Source organism: Aplidium turbinatum, chromosome 5, assembly GCF_918807975.1.
Source record: "Aplidium turbinatum chromosome 5, kaAplTurb1.1, whole genome shotgun sequence".
NCBI lineage: Eukaryota > Metazoa > Chordata > Ascidiacea > Aplousobranchia > Polyclinidae > Aplidium > Aplidium turbinatum.
In genome coordinates, this window is record NC_137476.1 from 27,016,919 (window position 1) to 27,035,596 (window position 18,678).

At 38.3% G+C, this 18,678-nt stretch overlaps 1 protein-coding gene across 1 annotated transcript; it reads right to left on the reverse strand.

Annotated features, from left to right (window-relative positions):
* Window positions 1-22: 22 nt before the first annotated feature.
* Window positions 23-17,681, reverse strand: LOC145771387 (DNA replication licensing factor MCM6-like). Its single transcript, XM_082583145.1, has 18 exons — window positions 17,458-17,681; window positions 14,499-14,642; window positions 10,972-11,085; window positions 10,542-10,704; window positions 9,958-10,097; window positions 9,136-9,286; window positions 8,491-8,592; window positions 8,061-8,211; window positions 4,900-5,041; window positions 4,212-4,330; window positions 3,772-3,902; window positions 3,153-3,308; window positions 2,802-2,930; window positions 2,318-2,439; window positions 1,821-1,947; window positions 1,341-1,566; window positions 781-926; window positions 23-391 (listed from the first exon to the last, which is right to left on the reverse strand). Exons 1-18 carry the CDS (start codon window positions 17,547-17,549, stop codon window positions 284-286), a joined length of 2,463 nt encoding a protein of 820 aa, XP_082439271.1. The 5' UTR covers window positions 17,550-17,681; the 3' UTR covers window positions 23-283.
* Between the last annotated feature and the right edge of the window lie 997 nt (window positions 17,682-18,678).

Genomic DNA, 18,678 nt, shown 5'->3' on the forward strand with positions numbered 1-18,678 from the left:
GCAGCTGAAAGAGATCGCGACGTGTTGACAGAAAACTGTATTGTCAAAGAAAGAGCAACTTACAAAAACGAGAGCAACTTCACAAAATTCAAAAATGCGACACCACACGCTTGGGCAGTGTTGAAAACGATGGTATTTGATGGAACAGGAAACACGACCTACAAATGCATTCAACGGAATACGGGGGAGACGAGGAAGTATTTCTTCGCTCAAGACATAAAACACGATGACAAAATGGCGGTCAATTTTTGAGCCACGACGAAAACAGAAGATTTTCCTCGGTTCAATCCTCAATTATGTAGTTGGGGTGCACCACTAAGATGGGTTCCTGGCTTTCTCCGTCCCCGGAATCCTTCAAACCGGTTTGTCCCAGTTCAATCAGCACGTGATCCTAAACAACCAATCAGAAATTAAGTAATACTGCGGTTGAGGCGATATTAAAAATTCATTAAAGGACACGTCTTCACAACGCTTGTAAATTTTACCGATAAGCAAAGTACTCGAACTTCTAATCTAAAAACGATCCTGCAGCAATTATGTCACCGAAAGTAAAGACGTCAGGTATAAGACCTTCACATGGCGTTGTCTTAAACGTGAGTGGCCGTGATATGACTGAACACATTTTCATAACGAAATTTCGATATTATTGACGGCGCACAATAAAAACTACATCAAACGTGATCATATTGGTCAGTGAAGACAACAAAATAATTTCAATGGGGGGGTCTTCATTGAACGGTTTCTTTTACCATTCCGCTCAGAAAAAAAAATCTCACTGACCCTATGGATAAGCCTGTGGATGACTTTGCTGACAACTTCCCGCTTTTCCAACAACTCTTCTTCAGAATCGATGTCATCCGATATCTCCTCCAGATACCAGTTCACCATCTCGCTCTGTTTAACTCCTTCACTGGCTGGAGCGTCACCTGAACGGGAAAACACGTTCTATGAACGTCGTCAATGTAAATCCAACGTAAGTGATGTACAAATCAGATATGACGCATGTTTATCACCACAAGCCTTCAGTAGTCAAAAGTAGTGCAACAAATTGTGCGCATAAGTTGAGCACACCAAAACGGTATGCTGTACACTGTACAGTATTGATGGTTGGTGCACAGCAACACGATAGTAGACAAGCCGTGGACATTAACTGATCTCGCTAATATGCGTAACAGTAGGAACTATTTTCAAAGTGTTTGGTGTGACTGAACTCAAAAGGTACCAAAGACCTCCCAGTGACAAAGATGCCAATCGGACTACCACTGAATCGGTCGTTTAGAATTAGAGGGAGAGTAATGAGAGACAACACTCGGAATAAAATCTTTCATGTTCCCACCAACCTCCTCCTAGCTCTTCCTCTTCTTCCCGTCTCCTTATATAAATGACCAACATGTTGCTGAGTCTTTTGTAGTCGTTGAAGCTCATTCTGGAAGCCGCTTTCTTGGTAGCGATCACTTCTGACTGGACCTGTGTCGTCTGCTCTTCGTCAGTTCCGGTAGGAATTGAATCGGTTCCATTGGTAGCACCATCTTGTTCTGCCGGCGGCTGCTGTATTTCTTCTTCTTCCTAAAAAAATGAAACAGGTGTAGATTCTTTTTCTCTCAAGTCCAAAAAAAAACTTTTCTTGTTTCCAGTATTTCCTTATAAGCCTACGACTGAAAAATGAAATTATAAGATCGTGATAAACAGAAATATTCACATAACGAATGACTATTGCAAAAGCCAGAGCTACGTCTGCTGGGTATCTGCATGTCCTCCCACTGCCACTCTAGTAATCCCATCATTGAAGCTATGACAGAAAACAGCGAAAGGAAAAATACCTCGAGGAAGTTGATATCGGGTGTCTCGACACGGATGATTGATTTGTTCAGCAACCTCGCCGCTTCCTTGACGTGCTTCGGCAACACCGACTCCAAGCAGTGCAGCCTGGCCATAGCTTCAGATAACCTTGAAAAAATACAAGTATTTTCACTTTTCTTCTATGGGCAACAACATCATGTTGCTTACAATGATTTTGTTTAGATTAGATGGAGAGTTAGGTTTGTTGCTGACGTTGGCCAACAAGAAAATACTGCTAAGCTAAAGGTACAAAAAAGGGACACAAAAAGCGGTTTATCTGCCATACACTGAAGAAAATATACATGCACACAGGTAACTTTAATAAATGTAAAGGTGTCCGCTGCCCGTGAAAGAACAGGGCTACTTCCACAGCAAGATTCATCTATCGACAAGCTAGATAAAAAAAAAAAAAAATTACGATACTGCCAGTCTGCAGAATACGACAGACAAGTACTTCTTCAAACAAAATTCAAGGTACCTGACCAAGCTCTCCAGTTGTCTTACGGTGATCCTCCAAGATGTCCTTGCGATCCCGGAGCTATCCCTCTCTCTCATACGGCGATACTCATCCACCATAAACTCTTCCGCTTCTGCGGATATCTGCTCAAGAAAACCAACAAATGTGCGGAACAATGAAAGAAATTTGTCAACTTAAAAGATGTAAGTTTACAACCCAGTGTTGTTCGAGCATTAATGGTCGAACTAACGATTTTGTGTAATTATGATCATTCTAAAAACATTGCAGAATAAAGAAAACAACTTTTAAAAGTTTTAAAAAATATATACGCTGAACTACAGTTCGGTCGGTAAATGAAATAGCGCAGGCTGCGCAGATTACATTTGCTTCAACCAAGAGGTTCCACTTCCGCATTGTGGAAAAAACTGGTTTAAGTTGGTCCGGTAGAATAAAAGCTCTCGCAAAAGATTCAACAAAATGTGACAGACTCTGTTGCAAGAATTACCTTTGGTTTGAACATTCTGGCAAAGATGAGATAGCGTTGGATTTCCTCCAGAGTGTAAATTCGGTTGATAGATTCCTCTAACCTCGTGTGAAGATCGACAATTCGACGGGCGATTGCGTAGTCGGTTACCTAAAGTACAGCTTGCGCATTACAGACAAAAAAAATCGGCTATTTTTACCCCGAATGAAATTAAATTTCTCAAAAAAATTGAAAGTCGAGTGTGGGGTCTTCCATTTTCCTTCGACAGGGGCATAAATGAAATTAAATTTTAAAAACTTTATGTCTTTTCAGTTAAATGTAGCAGCATAAGCACATTCAGGTTAAGATAAAAGATCCGTATTTTCTTCTCACCTCATTGCATTCGTCGACTAAAATGAAGAACAGATCAAAACGGGACATGATTGGAGCGGAGAAAGCAATGTTCTGTCGAAGAGATTTGGCCCTGTCGTATCTTCCCCCGATTGGGTTGGCAGCTGCCAGTATCGAGGTACGAGCGTTGAGGGTTGCCTAGAAAGGAGATGAGACACCGAGCGATGAAAGTTCGGTCGCTCAAAGTGAGAGACAAAATTGTGGCAAGTTTAACTCACTAGTCCTGATGACATAATACTTGAAATGTTCATTAGAAACAGTAAATAAAACCTCTCCTGATCAACTCTTTGGCTATTTTTGGAATATATATTGATTACATCAATTCTATAAGCTAATGATACCAAGTGATGAAAGTTCGGTCGCTCAAAGTGAGAGACAAAATTGTGGCTAGTTTAACTCACTAGTGCTGATGACATAATACTGAAAAATGTTCATTGGAAACAGTAAATAAAACCTCTCCTGATCAACTCTTTGGCTATTTTTGGAACATATATTGATTACATCAATTCTATAAGCTAATGACACTAAACCTCTACCGTCGCCTACCATCTCTTGAGTAAGACAAAGACATATCAAGAAACTACAAATTTCCTATACTGACCTTAACGCCGGCTTTGGTGATTGAGATAGTCTGCTGTTCCATTGCTTCGTGAATAGCCACTTGGTCACGAAGCTCCATTTTGTCGAATTCATCAATGCAGCAAACTCCATTATCAGCGAGCATAAGGGCGCCTGCCGTTAAGAGTGCATTCGCAAAATGTGTATTTTAAAATCTAAACAGTCTTTTACCATTCAATATAAGAGCTGAATTGAGCTTGTGGTATGTTATTGAACACATTTCCGAGTCCAGAAAATACAACTAAACCTGTCCTTTGTACGTTAAAGTTTGCAAATGTTAAATCGATGAAAAAAGACGGTTTTGCGAGCTGGGATAAGATTGGGGTTCAATCATCAATGATAACTATAAATAATCATTCAGAAGCGTAAGGCAACTGTACAAAAATGGTCAAGTTTGAATCGGTTTAAACTAGACAGACATACCAGCTTCGATTACGAATTCGTTAGTTTCCTCATCTCTCACAACAGCAGCAGTTAGCCCAGCAGCACTGGAAGCTTTACCGCTTGTGTAAACTGCCCGTGGAGAAAATTCCTCAACTTTTCTGCAAAAAGATATTCATGCCATGATGAAATCAAGACAGGGCAAATACGGTGTCCGACAAATTGTTCGTAAGCAATTGTTCGTAAAGCAATTGTTCGTAAGCAATTGTTCGTAAAACAATTGTTCGTAAAACAATTCTTCGTAAGCAATTGTTCGTAAAACAATTGTTCGTAAAACAATTGTTCGTAAAATTAATTCTTCGTAAAACAATTCTTCCTAAAGCACTTTTTCGTGCATGCAATTAAAATTTGATGTATACGAAGAAATGCTTTACGAAGAATTGTTTTACGGATTTCGTTTTACGAAAAACAGTTTACGAACAACTGTTTTACGAACAATTGCTTACGAACAATTTGCCTATAACCAACAAATACCCACTTTCAATGTTTTTTTAAGGCCCTTCCAATTTATTATCAAATTTTTAGTGGTCATATTATCATGTTGATGAAAACAGTATTAAAAAGCAAAGAAAGCATTTTCATCCAAATCCATTACTGCAACCAAATATCAGTGAATGAAAAATCGAACAGACAGAATGCTGTAACAACGGAAAATTAATCAGTGGCTCACTTTAAAAACTGGCTTTTCGCTGTGCTTGGGTCCCCCACAATGCACACATTAAGGTCTCCCCTTAGTGTTGTGCCTTCTTCTGTCACCTTTGGTACCCCACCAAATAGCTGGAGCAGAATCCCTCGCTTTATTTCGTCGTTTCCTTGAATGTAATAGCACAAGGATGAGAAAGTGTCTAGTCGACTATAAACATAACAGGTAAAGGTATAGATCAGGCCAAGACTTTAACACGCGTTGCCTTTCAAATCTTTTTAGGAACTTCAACAATGTGTTTGTACGCAGCATTAACACAAGCGTGCAAGGCACTAAATGTTTAATTATTGCCCCATTGGTAAGTAAAAATTTCTTAGATAATCTGCTGTGGTATCCTAATTATTGAACACGCCTGACTTCTACTAACACACAAATGTCTAAAAATATTTCAGTAAACAGAGAGTTAAAAATTAGTGTTTAGCTTCATCATTATCATCATAATCCATCGTCGGTTTGTTTCCCACTAGTGGGGGTGGCCGATTGTTTCCGCGCAGCAATTGTCTTAATCCCTTTTCTCCATTTCACCATGTCCCTTGCATCTTCCTCCTTCAGTCCGACTTGTTGTTTCCACGTTCTTCTTGGACGACCGCGTTTCCTCTTCCCATCCACCTTTAGATCTAGTGCTTTTCTAAGAAAACTTCCTTCCTCCCTCCTTATCACATGTCCATACCATCTTACTCCATTTGCCCTTGCCAGTTGGTCTATGGTCTCTCTCATCTCTAGCATATCCAACAATTCTTCAGTCCTTTTTTCCCTTCTCGTTTTCACCCCACACATTGCTCTCACCATTGACCTTTCCGTTCTTCTCAGGATTGCCAGTTCACTCTCTCTCAATACCCATGTCTCGCTACCATATAGCATTGCAGGCCGCACACAGCTCCGATATACTTTTCCTTTCATCCTTAGTGAAAATTTTCTGCCATACAACATTTCCCCACATTCCCTGAACTTTGCCCAGCCCAATCTTGCCCTTGTTGTCACCGCTGCTTCACATCCACCACTTCCAATCACCCAGATAACAGAAGTCTGTCACTGTTTCGATGCCATGGCAGAACTCATCATCATGGCCTTCCACTTCATTCCTTCCTTTACTGCATTTCCCACAAACAAAACACTTCGCCAATCTTGTTGCGGCTCTCTTGACATTAGTACATCTTGCATGTACCCACTTTCCACATTCCTTGCATTGCATTGAATTTCTCATCACTCTCTTGCCACATATTCCACAGGGATCTACTTTGCTCTCAACAACTGTTCCTTCTGCTCCACTCACCATCACTTTTGTTTTTTCAAGATTCACCTTTATACCCTTGGTTTCAAATGCTTCTTTCCATTTCACAAACTTTCTCTCCATTCCCTCCATACTATTACTTGTCAAGACCAGGTCGTCTGCATACAAAATTTCACTCAATAAGCCCTCCCTCACTCCTTCAAGTTACAACGTCAACCACAATAGCAAATATCAGAGGTGACAAAACTGATCCCTGGTGTACACCAACCTTCACAGAAAACTCGTTTGAATAATTTGATCCAACTCTCACTTTTGTTCTTGCATCCTCATACATAGACATCACAGCTCTCACTAATACCTCCGGTATACCTCTTTTCCTCATTGCCCATTCCATCACTTTCCTTGGTACTCTGTCAAATGCCTTTTCTAAGTCGACGAAACACATATATAGTTTACTCTGCTTCTCTCGGTATTCCTCCTGCATTCTTCTCAATATAAACAGAGCATCCACTGTACCTTTTCCTGGCATAAATCCAAACTGCATATCATTTAATTTCACCAATGTTCTCAACCTCTTTTCTAGTATTTGCTCCACAATTTTCATTCCATGCTCTAGTAGTTTTACACCTCTATATGCACTGCAACTTCTCACATCCCCTTTTCTCTTGAACAGTGGAACAACAATACTATGCTTCCACTCCTCCGGCATTCCCTCTCCATCTAATACCCTTTGGCTAAGTTGTAGCATTACTTCAATTCCCAACTCTCCACTTGCTTTTATCATCTCTACGCTCACTTCTGATGGACCAGCTGCTTTATGCAGTTTCATTTGTACCATTGCCTCCACCACTTCATCACGAGTAACCTTTCCCACTGGACCCTCCACCAGATCAACCTCTGTCATATGATCCCATACATTCTCCTTATTCATAACATTTTCCATATGTTCCTTCCACACTTCTCCTCTGCTTTCCGGGCTGAAATGCAACTTCCCATCTCCACTTCTTATACATCTTCCCCCTACAATATCTTTCCCATCCTTTTTCATTTGCTTTATGAGTCTGAATACTTTGTTTTGGCTTTCCCCCATTTTATGAAGTTCCTCCTCAGCACCATTCTTCATAGCACTTGCAACAACCCTCTTTGCCTTCTTTTTCATACTCTTATACTTCTTTTTATTCTCTTCTGACCCATTTTTGCGCCACTGCTTGTATGCATCTCTTTTCTGTGAAATCGCATGCTTCACCTCCTCATCCCACCACCATGTGTCTCCACGATCCCTCTTCACTTTCTTTTTCCCACATACTTCATCACATGCTGCTAGGACACCTTTCTGAAATGAAGCCCACAAGTCCTGCGCACTCATGTTTACCAGCTCTTTTGCTCTTTTCACAATTCTCGTTTCTTTTTCCTCCAGTTTCCACACATTTCTCACAAAAACTCGTTCTTTCTTCACAATTTTCTCCACTTTTTTCATATTTAGGTCTCCTACTACTAGTCTATGCTGCAACTCTCACGGAATTACTTTTACATTCTTCAAGTGCTTTCTCTGTTCCTGCCCAACCACAATAAAATCAATTTCCGACTCATGTTCTCCTGAGCTGTAAGTCACCTTCCTTTTCTCTTTCTTTTTAAACCATGTGTTGGCAATACAAAGTTTCCTTTCATCACAAAATTCAAGTAGCATTCTTCCTTCCATGTTTCTCTCCCCAAAACCATACCCTCCATGAATGCCCTCGAACCCATTTGCTTGTTTTCCAACATGCCCATTAAAATCTCCTAATCCAAACACCAACTCTTTTGAACTCCGTAAATCCGTTCATTCCTAGCATATCAAGTCAAAGATGAAGTCAACATGTTCTTGCAAAACTTACATTACTGCACATCAATTTCTCACCGTGTATTGTAGGAAAAAGGCTTGAGCACAAGTTTGTATAAAGATTTTTGTCACATGACATCTGGTATACTTTTTCCCATTCCGCTTCTGTCATTTGGTTCTTGATCGTGTCGATTGTTTGTTCGTCTGAGCGGATTTCTTTTCCACCAAACTGAAAATCGATTTCATTTTTCAGCATGACAAATCAACGAGACAATTCGATAGCACCTCTATGGAGACTAAATTGCATAAAAAATCAAATTTTACAAAATACGTAAACTAAATACAAATAAATCAAGACAAAACCTTTCTTGTAATATTACTTCTTTTATCAGTTTCAATTTTTCAAAAAGCGCGGCGAGCAACTAAACTGTTTATTTGTATATTAGGCTGCCGTCGAAATTCGACTTATCATCTTTACTACCAACAGTTTTACTTCATTCCGACAAACCGTGGGATTAGTAGCTGTGACGTGGCAAGCCAAGAAAGCTTGCTTGTAGGTTAAATCCCGGACTCCCAACGACTTCAACCCTCGTATGCCTTCCGCTTCATTCTAGAAAAGGTTTATCAATAATGACAACTGCTTCAAACACGTTAGACAGTTATCGAGACACAGTATTTCAGCAAAGAAAACTTTTAATGTGCAATCAACGCACAGAGCCGTTTTATTGATCATTGTTGATGGTTGGCTCCAGGAGTAATTTTAAACAGTATATAATTCAAGAAATACTTTCGCAAACCACACTGTCAATTAAGCACCAACACAAAACACCAAAGTTGCTCAACTGCATAACGCAGTGAAATAAGGTGGCAATAGTGTTGTCGCCGAAGTGTCATCACACCCCTCTTCGGTGTCATAATCTGCTTTACATCTACTACCCTACGTGAAAACTGATGGCTTTCACTTTTAGAACAAATTCGTGTGTATAATTCATAACTTATTTTGAAAGTTTTATCAACTTTCTAATGAAGACGGATGTTCTACAACTATATTATCTTATAACCTAAAGCAAAGATATGTGTATGCAAATACGTATATTTAAACAGAGGCATCGATTTTCAAGTTAGCCCCGAGTAAAACAAACAGTCTCTGCACCTGGTTTCGTCCTCGATTCGAAGGCTCGGCTCTTGTGCCGGGGGTTGACATCTGTCCGACGTCAGGAACAACGATCAGCGTTCCAATGAAATCACACCGGTCACCTGCTTGAGCCATTTCAACGGCTTCTGCTCTCACAACAACTTCGACACTGAATCAAAAAAACTTTTCATGTAGGTTTTTACTTCCGATGCAAGACGATCAAGCGATAAAATGGGAAATTGTTCACTTATCAGGCTCGTAAACCATTGAAAGTATATACACCATTAATCAACAACTGAAAAATATTCTAATACTTATGTTATGTACCACAGGTTTATGGTCCATACGATTTTGTGATAAACAAATTGAAACGTTTCTAAGAAAAAAACAAGAGGTTTTGGCACAACTGGCAGCATGGACTGATATGCTTTAAAAACTGTCAGAATATTGTTGGTTTAAAAATACGACCTTGGTGGTGCATGATAGAAAGCCAGATGCTAAAAGTAGTGGCTCCCCAAAAGCAATTCGATTCAAGAATAACGAAGTTCGGCAAATGTTTTGCAGATCAATTAGAACTTGACATTCCAATACACTGTACATACAATGTACATACCATGTTAAAAAATTATCAAGATTAAGACTACTAAACGTACGTTTAAACACAAGAAAGTTTTTTAACTTGATTAATTAAAGCAAACATTTCCTAAATTGAGTACGGTACTTGTTAATATTGCTGACCACAGCAATGAAATAGTAGGTCATTTCAAGTGAAAATACAACCATATGAAAGTTGAATTAACAGAAAAATAGGGCAAGTAAAAACAAAGATTGTCCACGTACGTTCTTGGAATGGAACCTCTTGGTAACTCTGCTTGTGTTTCTTGAATGCGAACCTTTTGGAAGTCGACAAATCGTGATTTATTTGTATCTAGCGTGAATTTGCTCCGATTTCCACACTGGGGATTTCGACAAATCGTCGGCTGATTAATCAAAAAAAAAAGAAGTCAGCCCATTTTTTGTTTTAAATCATGAACTCATTAGTAATTCCAAATACTGCATCATGGAAAGCCTTAACATTAACTCGATAAAAGCACTTGAAAATGACACATAAATTAAAATAACAGTATAAAACAATATATTTCCCAAAACACAACTTAGATGCAACACAGCTAAATAAAACATAATTTTGATTCAAATCTTGGGCCAAGTAACATTGTTTGTAAGCAATAAATGATCAGATACATTTAATAAAATGGTCATTCATTTAGTCTATATGTATACACAAGTGCATAAAGCTTTATGGAGTATTTCTAACAAAAGTTATACATAAAATGTTTTAATTAAAACATTTCACCAGCTATCATATCAAATACCAAGCACACTTCCAAAAAAAAAAATTATTGGTATAGACTAAAAGTTTATACCTGCATGTATTTGAATTGTTGTTCAACATCTTTTATCACTGTTTGACAATCTAAACAAACAAACGTTCCGCTGACTAATTCAGGATGAACGGGATGTGTTCGAACCACCTGCCCACTGATCCGCATCAATGTGCCTATTCTACTATTTCGCAACTCCCGAATCCTGAGGAAATATTATTTGAATATTTCAACTCACAACTAATTCCAACAAATTGTACAGTGTACACTTCCGATCTTTAATCACATTGAAGTTATTATTATAATCAATTCAAGGCAATACAAATAAACACATCTTTAAAAAGGTGAATCATCTATTGTTTTGGCATTAACAGTGTGAAGCATGACAATCCATCCACTAAATGAAAGATTATATTCTATGAGACACTTCAGCTTTAAACTCCACAATGGAAACCAAAACATTCAGACTAACTTTTGACGATTGTCAAACTCTTCAATTGCTAGATACAGATCTTTGTTGTTAGGAATGCCCCTGTAATGATCACGAGAAAAATTTCGTACACCACGACATAAAAATGGATAGAATCTGTAAAAAATCAAAACAGTAATGCATTATTTCATGTTGATATTACCAATAATTTACCATGTGTATCAAATGTGCTTTACCAATAGTACATAACTTTAAACAGGCTCTATATATTTAAAAAATCACAGGGACTGGACGTTTTCTAAATTTCTAAGCTTAAAAAAAAGAAACTTGAAAACCATCTTAGAAATAAAAATCTAAATATTTTATTACCTATTGCTGCTGAATTAGTTGAGAAAATACTAATATCTTATGCTTGTCTTTTCACATTCAGATAATGGTGCTACAATAGTCCCCACTTATTAAGCCCAATTTACTCCAGTTTGAATTACTGAATGTACATGGTCCCGCAGCTAAATTGGGACTTTTTTATTTTCGCATAATTGTCTTTTTTATATGTCATATCTAATAAAGATGAAACTTTCTGCAGATAATCTTATAAAAATATTCTAAAAGATAGTACCGTATAGTAATATTTAGGCAAACTTCTTTAAACATGGCTGAATTAACAAAACGGATAACCATATGCAAATTGAGATGTGCTGGGAACGGGTCTGCTACTATTTGGTGAGTCCGCTTCGGTGAGTTCCTAACCTCTAACCCTAACCCTAAAACGGCAATGATAATTAGCCTACGGTACCCGATAATTTAAAAAAAAAATTGAAAAAAATCCCCCGTTCATTGATCGGACTCACCGAAGCGGGCCATTCCGGCTGGGAACACACCTTCGGATATTTATTAAGAGCATCTTTTTTATCTCATTTTATGTATACATATATATTGCAGATTTAAGTAATTCCTAATGTCGAAAACATTTGGAATTATTATTACGGTATATTGCTTGTGTGTAACACATTATTATAAAAATATAAACCCGCTAAGATTACTTTGTTTTGTTTGTTTATTAAGAGCACTGGCTACTTAAAGATGACAGTTTACCGAGTTGTGGCCAAGTTTGTTGCCAAGGGGATAGTTAAAATAAATCTCCACAGCCCTCGAAAGAATCGAAAGCAAACAAAAACTTTTCTGGCGGGGCTGAAAAGGTCAATAAAGGCAGACCAAACACAGTCAATGACAAAACTGGCCAAAGGACACCATGTCAGTCACAGAACCATCAGTAGAGCAGTCAATACAGACCTTGGGATAAAATCTTATGTAAAAAACGCATTGCAACCTCCTCAGTCATCACTGCCTGCTCAAGATCAAGCAGGGGTTGCAAGATGTCCAAAGCTTCTCAATCATCTCAAGAACAAAGGAGAGCATGTTCGTATTTTCATCATCAAAATTGCCCATGACACTTTAGAAGCTACTCATCTGATGCACAGCAAAAATTATGTTTCCGTGATGGTTTATGCAGCCGTGGCAAGTGATAGCAAGGTGATGCCTCTTCATTTCATTAAAGCTAGACTTAGAATCAACACAACAAAGTATCTGAAGATTCTGAATGATATTTTGCTGCCCTGGATTGGTAGAAACTACAATGCTACCAAAGTCATGCTTGTTCAAAACTCTGTGCCAGCGCATGGAGCAAATAAAGTCTACACTAATCTGAAGAAGAATCTTCCCATATTTGTCCCGAAAGACATTTAGCCAAGTAGCTCTCTAAATCTGAACATTTGCGACTACTAGCTATTTAGTATGATTGGATGACAGTTTAACTCAATTCCACACCTTAAAGGGCGGGGAAACCCAAATTAACTTTGCGAGTTTTTTGTTTTAGCGTGATGTGTCATTGTGTACAACATGCGTTTTAGCAATAAAAAAATCCAAATTTTGTTGCCCTCGTCTCGCTAAGGCCGCTTTTGTTTGATACCCGTTTGCGAGGTCTCGTTGCGCATCAAGCTGTGATGCTGTTCGCTGTGACGTCACAAGGTACATATAGTTGTGGCCAAAAGTTTAAGACCAGACTTGATTTATGACGATTTTTGCATTACTTCAAAATACTGCATCAGATATAAGATGATGCAACTGAAACAATATATGATGCAGTATTTTGAAGTAATGCAAAAATGGTCATAAATCAAGTCTGGTCTTAAACTTTTGGCCACAACTATATGTACCTTGTGACGTCACAGCAAACAGCATCACAGCTTGGTGCGCAACGAGACCTCGCAAACGGGTATCAAACAAAAGCGGCCTTAGCGAGACGAGGGAAACAAAATTTGGATTTTGTTTTTGCTAAAACGCATGTTGTACACAATGACATCACGCTGAAACAAAAAACTTGCAAAAAGTTAATTTGGGTTTCCCCGCCCTTTAAGCTTAACTCTCTTAAAGCAGCCATTCAAAGAACATTCCGAAATCTTGATACCGACAAAGTGAAAAGAAGTTGTTCACGGTTTCATCATAGAATAGCCAAAGTTATCGAAGCAAAGCGCCACTATATTGAATAATTCTGTTAAATAAATTGTAAGGATTACATTAACATGTTAAAATAGATAATTTTACTTTTTTCATCCTTGAAATCAGAAAATAACGAAAAAATGCAAAAGTCCCAATTAAGCTGCAGGACATTGTATATATAATATATTGTATAGGAATTGCATAGAATTGTCAAGGTGGGCTTCAGTGAGAACTACTAGTACCGTACTGTATTATTCAGTGGCAGCTCGTGCAATGGGGCTGCAGCCCCACCTGAAAGAAAGAGAAGAGGGAAAATATGATTTTCTCTGTGTTTGTCCGACCCGGTTACTTTTTTCCCTTAAGAATTGCAGATTGAAAATTAAAATATTAAAAGTTTTGTTTGGCAACACCAATTTTGGGCAAACTCCTCTGCAATCCGAGATTCTGTATTTCAAGCGCTCTGTTTGGCTAAAAATTATCTTTGAAGCTACACCTCTTTTGGTATTTTACAGCAATTTTTGAATCTGTTGGGGCTGCATGGAAAACAGCCCCACCTAACCGAATAACTTTACAAACTTAGTTTTTATTTCGCAGAGTAGCAATGAGCCATTATTGTAGAAGTGTTACCTGTAGAGTTAGTGTATTCAACAGGTTATAGGAAGTGCTAGTCCAGCCTAGGGCATCTCAAAATCACTTGAACCTTGTATGCAACGGCTAGGCTAGTCAAGACTAAGCTCAATACTAGTAAAGTTTGTCTCCAAAGCAATATAATACTGTTAGGGTTTTTTTAAATACAGCTTAAGAATACATCAACTTTTCAACAAAGTTTGAATGCATTTTTTAAAAATTTGGGGTAAAAACATGCTCAGAACACACCAAATTTAATGCAATTTTTCAATTTTTTGGGGGGATAATACCTCCCACTTTTTATTGCAGCCCCACTCCTCACAAACAGCACCAGCCGCCCCTGGTATTAATGAATGTTATGACTCTGTAAATGACACAAAAAAAAATACATCATAAAAACAAAAAAATGCACAATTAACATTCATTAAAGAAGACAGTTTAACCTGTAATATTCTTCTTGAATGGAAGTAGCAAGGTGATTGTTAAAATTTGCAATATCGGAAAAACTAACGGTCAGAGTATTCTTCTCGGGTCGAACTAGAGACTCTGCAGGTTGAAGATATTTAACTTCCCCATCCACAGTGTATCTACGAAAAATGTAGTAATACAGAATGAAGTATGTCAAGCAGTTACTGATTGAACATTTTATTGAAACACATTTTTGACGAGCTTTCACAATTGCTCTTTAATGCATTATGATATAAAAAAATTCTAAAATGTTGTAAACTTAAATAATATGATAAAGCAATGGTTCTTATAACGCTTGCCAGATGTTGCGTCCCTGAGATCTTTCGTCCCTAGCTTGCTAGAAGTTTTATCCCTGAGATCTTTCGCCCCGACGGTTCGACCCTTAAGCGTTGGATTGTCCACCCACAAATAGGGAACGTAAGCTGGGTTTAGACCGTCGTGAGACAGGTTAGTTTTACCCTACTGATGAACGCTCATTTCCCGACCGAGGGTCGCCGCTACAGCAACTCTGCTCAGTACGAGAGGAACCGCAAATTTGGTACATGCGCTTGGCTGATTGGTCAGCGACGCAAAGCTACTGTCCGCGGGCTTACGACTGAACGCCTCTAAGTCGGAATCCTTCTGACAAGCGACAATTTGTTTGTGCCCGGTCCGGAGCAGTCGAAGATAGGGCAATCGTCTTTATTTCGGCGAAGCCGTGGAGTGACCTAGATGAAGACCGGGGTGTCGTGATCGCTAGAACAGTATTTTGACTGCGATTTGTTGAGTCTGCCATCTGGTCTGCGATTCGTCTTGTCATAAAATGACAAAGGCACCGCCACCGTCGCGCGGTCGGGGCATGCGTGCGGTCGCTCGGGTTAGCTACAGTCTAAAATACAGCTACAACTAGGCTTACATGCCAACTTCGAATGAAACTTCTTTTCGGTTGCGGTGTTTTGCCACTCTCAATCTCACACGCTTGTCAGATCTTTTGTCCCCGAGATCTTTTGGCGGTGTTTTTCCGCTCTCAATCTCGCACTTTCCTCCAAAGTACGGTAGCCAATGTCTGTAGGGCCGAAACGTCGGAACAAAAGATCTCAGGGACGAAACATCTGGCACCCCTTATAACTTGGGTTTGACGGATGCAACCTAATTCGTACCATGAACAATTCGTACCTTGAAAAGATCGAGATAAAAAATTTAAAAAAAGCTGAAGTTGTTGATCGCAGTGTCCGCAAACATTTTAAAATTTTCCGCAAACAAACAAAAACTCTTAGGATCATTACCAGAAATTTTTAAATGTTTGCGGAAACTCTGATCAACCCTAACCCTTTTAAAATGTTTGCAGAAACTCCGATCAACCCTTAGAACCTTTTTTAAATGTTTGCGGAAACTGCGATTAGCGAGTTCGGCAAACTCTTAGGATTCATTACCGGAAATTTTAAAATGTTTGAGAAAACTGCGGAAAAACGGAAACTGCAATCAGCGACTTCGGCTTTGTTTTATTTTTTTTCTCGATCTTTTCAGTTTGTTTATTTGCGGAAACACCCTAACCCTTTTAAAATGTTTGCGTAAACTCCGATCAACCCTAACCCTTTTAAAATGTTTGCAAAAACTGCGATCAGCGACTTCGGCAAACTCTTAGGATCATTGCCGGAAATTTAGCATCATTACCAGAAATTTTAAAATGTTTGCGGAAACTGCAGAAAAACGGAAACTGCGATGGGTAACACTAAAAGGCGGAAATGCGGAAACGCGGAATAAGCCGAAATAACTTTAGAATTAAAACAGTCATAGTATTTAATGATCTCACAATTGCTTCTAAATAATATCTTTCAATGATATTTCAACATAAGAAAATGTTCGGTATTGAGTTGTGGCTAAAAATCGCATTTCCACCTTTTTTCTATTTCAATAAATTCCATTAAATTTCGAAATTTACTCCAATAACTGTGGAATTAAAACAGTCAAAGTATTTAATGACCACACAATTGCTTCTAAACAATATCTTTCAATGATATTTCAACATAAAAGTAGGTTCGGTGATGAGTTGTTGTTAAAAATCGCATTTCCGCCTTTTTCCATGTTGCAACATTTCATTCTTTCATGATGAAGTTATCGCTATGTTAAACAATATGGACGCCAAGATCGTATATCCGCGTTTTCTACATCGGCATTAAATCGCTACTTTTGCGGACAATACGCCATTTCATGCCCGGCTTATTTCCGCCTTCCGCATTTCCGCCTTTTAGTGTTGCCCAACTGCGATCAGCGATGTTCTATTTTTTTTTCTCTCGATTAGCAATGTTCTATTTTTTTTCTCTCGATCTTACCTAACCGATGCTCTGATACCCTAACCCTTTTAAAATGTTTGCGGAAACTGCAATCAGCAACTTCGGCTTTTTTAATTTTGTCTCTCGATCTTTTCGAGGTACAAATTGACGGTACAAATTAGGTAGCACCCGGGTTTGACCACAACGACTTAAGGATTCAACAAAAGTTGTCCAAGTTATAAAATTCAACAAACACTTCACCAAATTACAATAACAAAGTGTTAAGCTGGCTGTGACATTGTGATAAAACAAACTTCCCTCCAAATTAAACTGATATAAATTTTGCATAATCTGAATATTTACCGAATTGCAGCAAAATAATAGGGGTTGACCTATAATGCCGAGACACATTGGCATGCTCTTGAATACTGATTGAAAAAATTCCATTCAAGCTCGTACAACCTACAGGTGCTTTAATCACTCAACCATACAACCAACAGGCCATAATATTAAGTTGTAACTTAATGGTAAACCATAGCTACGATACCTCCACATTAAAAATAAAACATGCTTTTCATAATTTTGCTTTGTCTTGAAAAGATTTAACAAAAGTCTAAAAGTACTTGAAGATGTTTGCTAGGCTGCAGTACAAAACTTGAAAAAATTACACATTATCACTTACTCTTCTAAAAAGTCATTGAACAGTTTTTGAACTCTTTCTGCAATTGCATCGGTTGACTTTTGCAGCCTACCAGTTTGATCTGCGACATCCATTGCTCCAACGCAATTTTTTAAATCAGAAGTGTGTTAGCCAAAATAGAACACAATCTAAACAAAGCAAACAGCACAATCTGAATCTAATTTAAGTAACTCAGTCGGTCAGTCCAGTCCAGTGATATAGTTTGGCAATGAACATTGGCAATCCTAATTCTTTATGGAGGTTTCGCGCGAAAATAAATGTTTCCCGCCAAAATTGTGGTAACCTGTTTGATCATCTCAATTATATAAACCGAAGGGGAGAAAAAAAGAAAGAAGTAATTTTATTTGACAATCACATGACACACACAACCAGGGCCCACAAGAGGGGGGAACAACCAGTGCATTGCACCGGGGCCCGATAAGTTCAAAGGGGCCCGACAAAATGGCTAAATTCACGCGATAAAAAGATTGATTTCAACGATTTTGCATAAAATATTATTTTTATATTAGTTCCGTATGTCGAATGGGGCCCCCTTATGGGTAGCCTAGGCTATGCCTTTTTTTTAAATTACAGAATTTTCAATTTTTGAGTTTAAGGGGGCCCGACAAAATGTTTAAATTGGCGTGCTCACTGCTCAGGTCGATTTTGCATAAAATATTGTTTTTTATATGAATATTAGTTTTGTATTTTGCATGGGCCCCCTCATGGGTATGCCCTTTTTTCGAACAACAAAATTTTCATTTTTTTGCTTTCAGGGAGCCAATAAAATGTTTAAATATGCGTGTGTTTAAATAATTGAATAATTAAATAATAATTGTTTAAATAATTTTGCATAAAATGTTTTTAATGTTTTTTAATAAAATGTTTTTTATATTTTGAAGTTGGTATTTCTTATATGAAGTTGGTATTTCTTAATGTCATGAACAATAGCAATGCATTCATCCTAAGTTTGCTGCCCTAGTCTGTAACAGATTGAACGATTAGGCCTATAGCGCCACCTACCATCTGTATATTGATTGATTGATTGATTGAATCTTTATCCTCGGACTGGGAAAGCTTCTTGCAGAGCTTATTCCTGGCAGTTTCGCATACTTGTAGAGGCTTTGAATCACTGACGCAGGCCCGGTCACCGAGATTGACAGAGTGAAGTTTCCGATTGTTGAAGTCTTGTTGCCGGGGAACTATTCCATCCATTAGATGCCG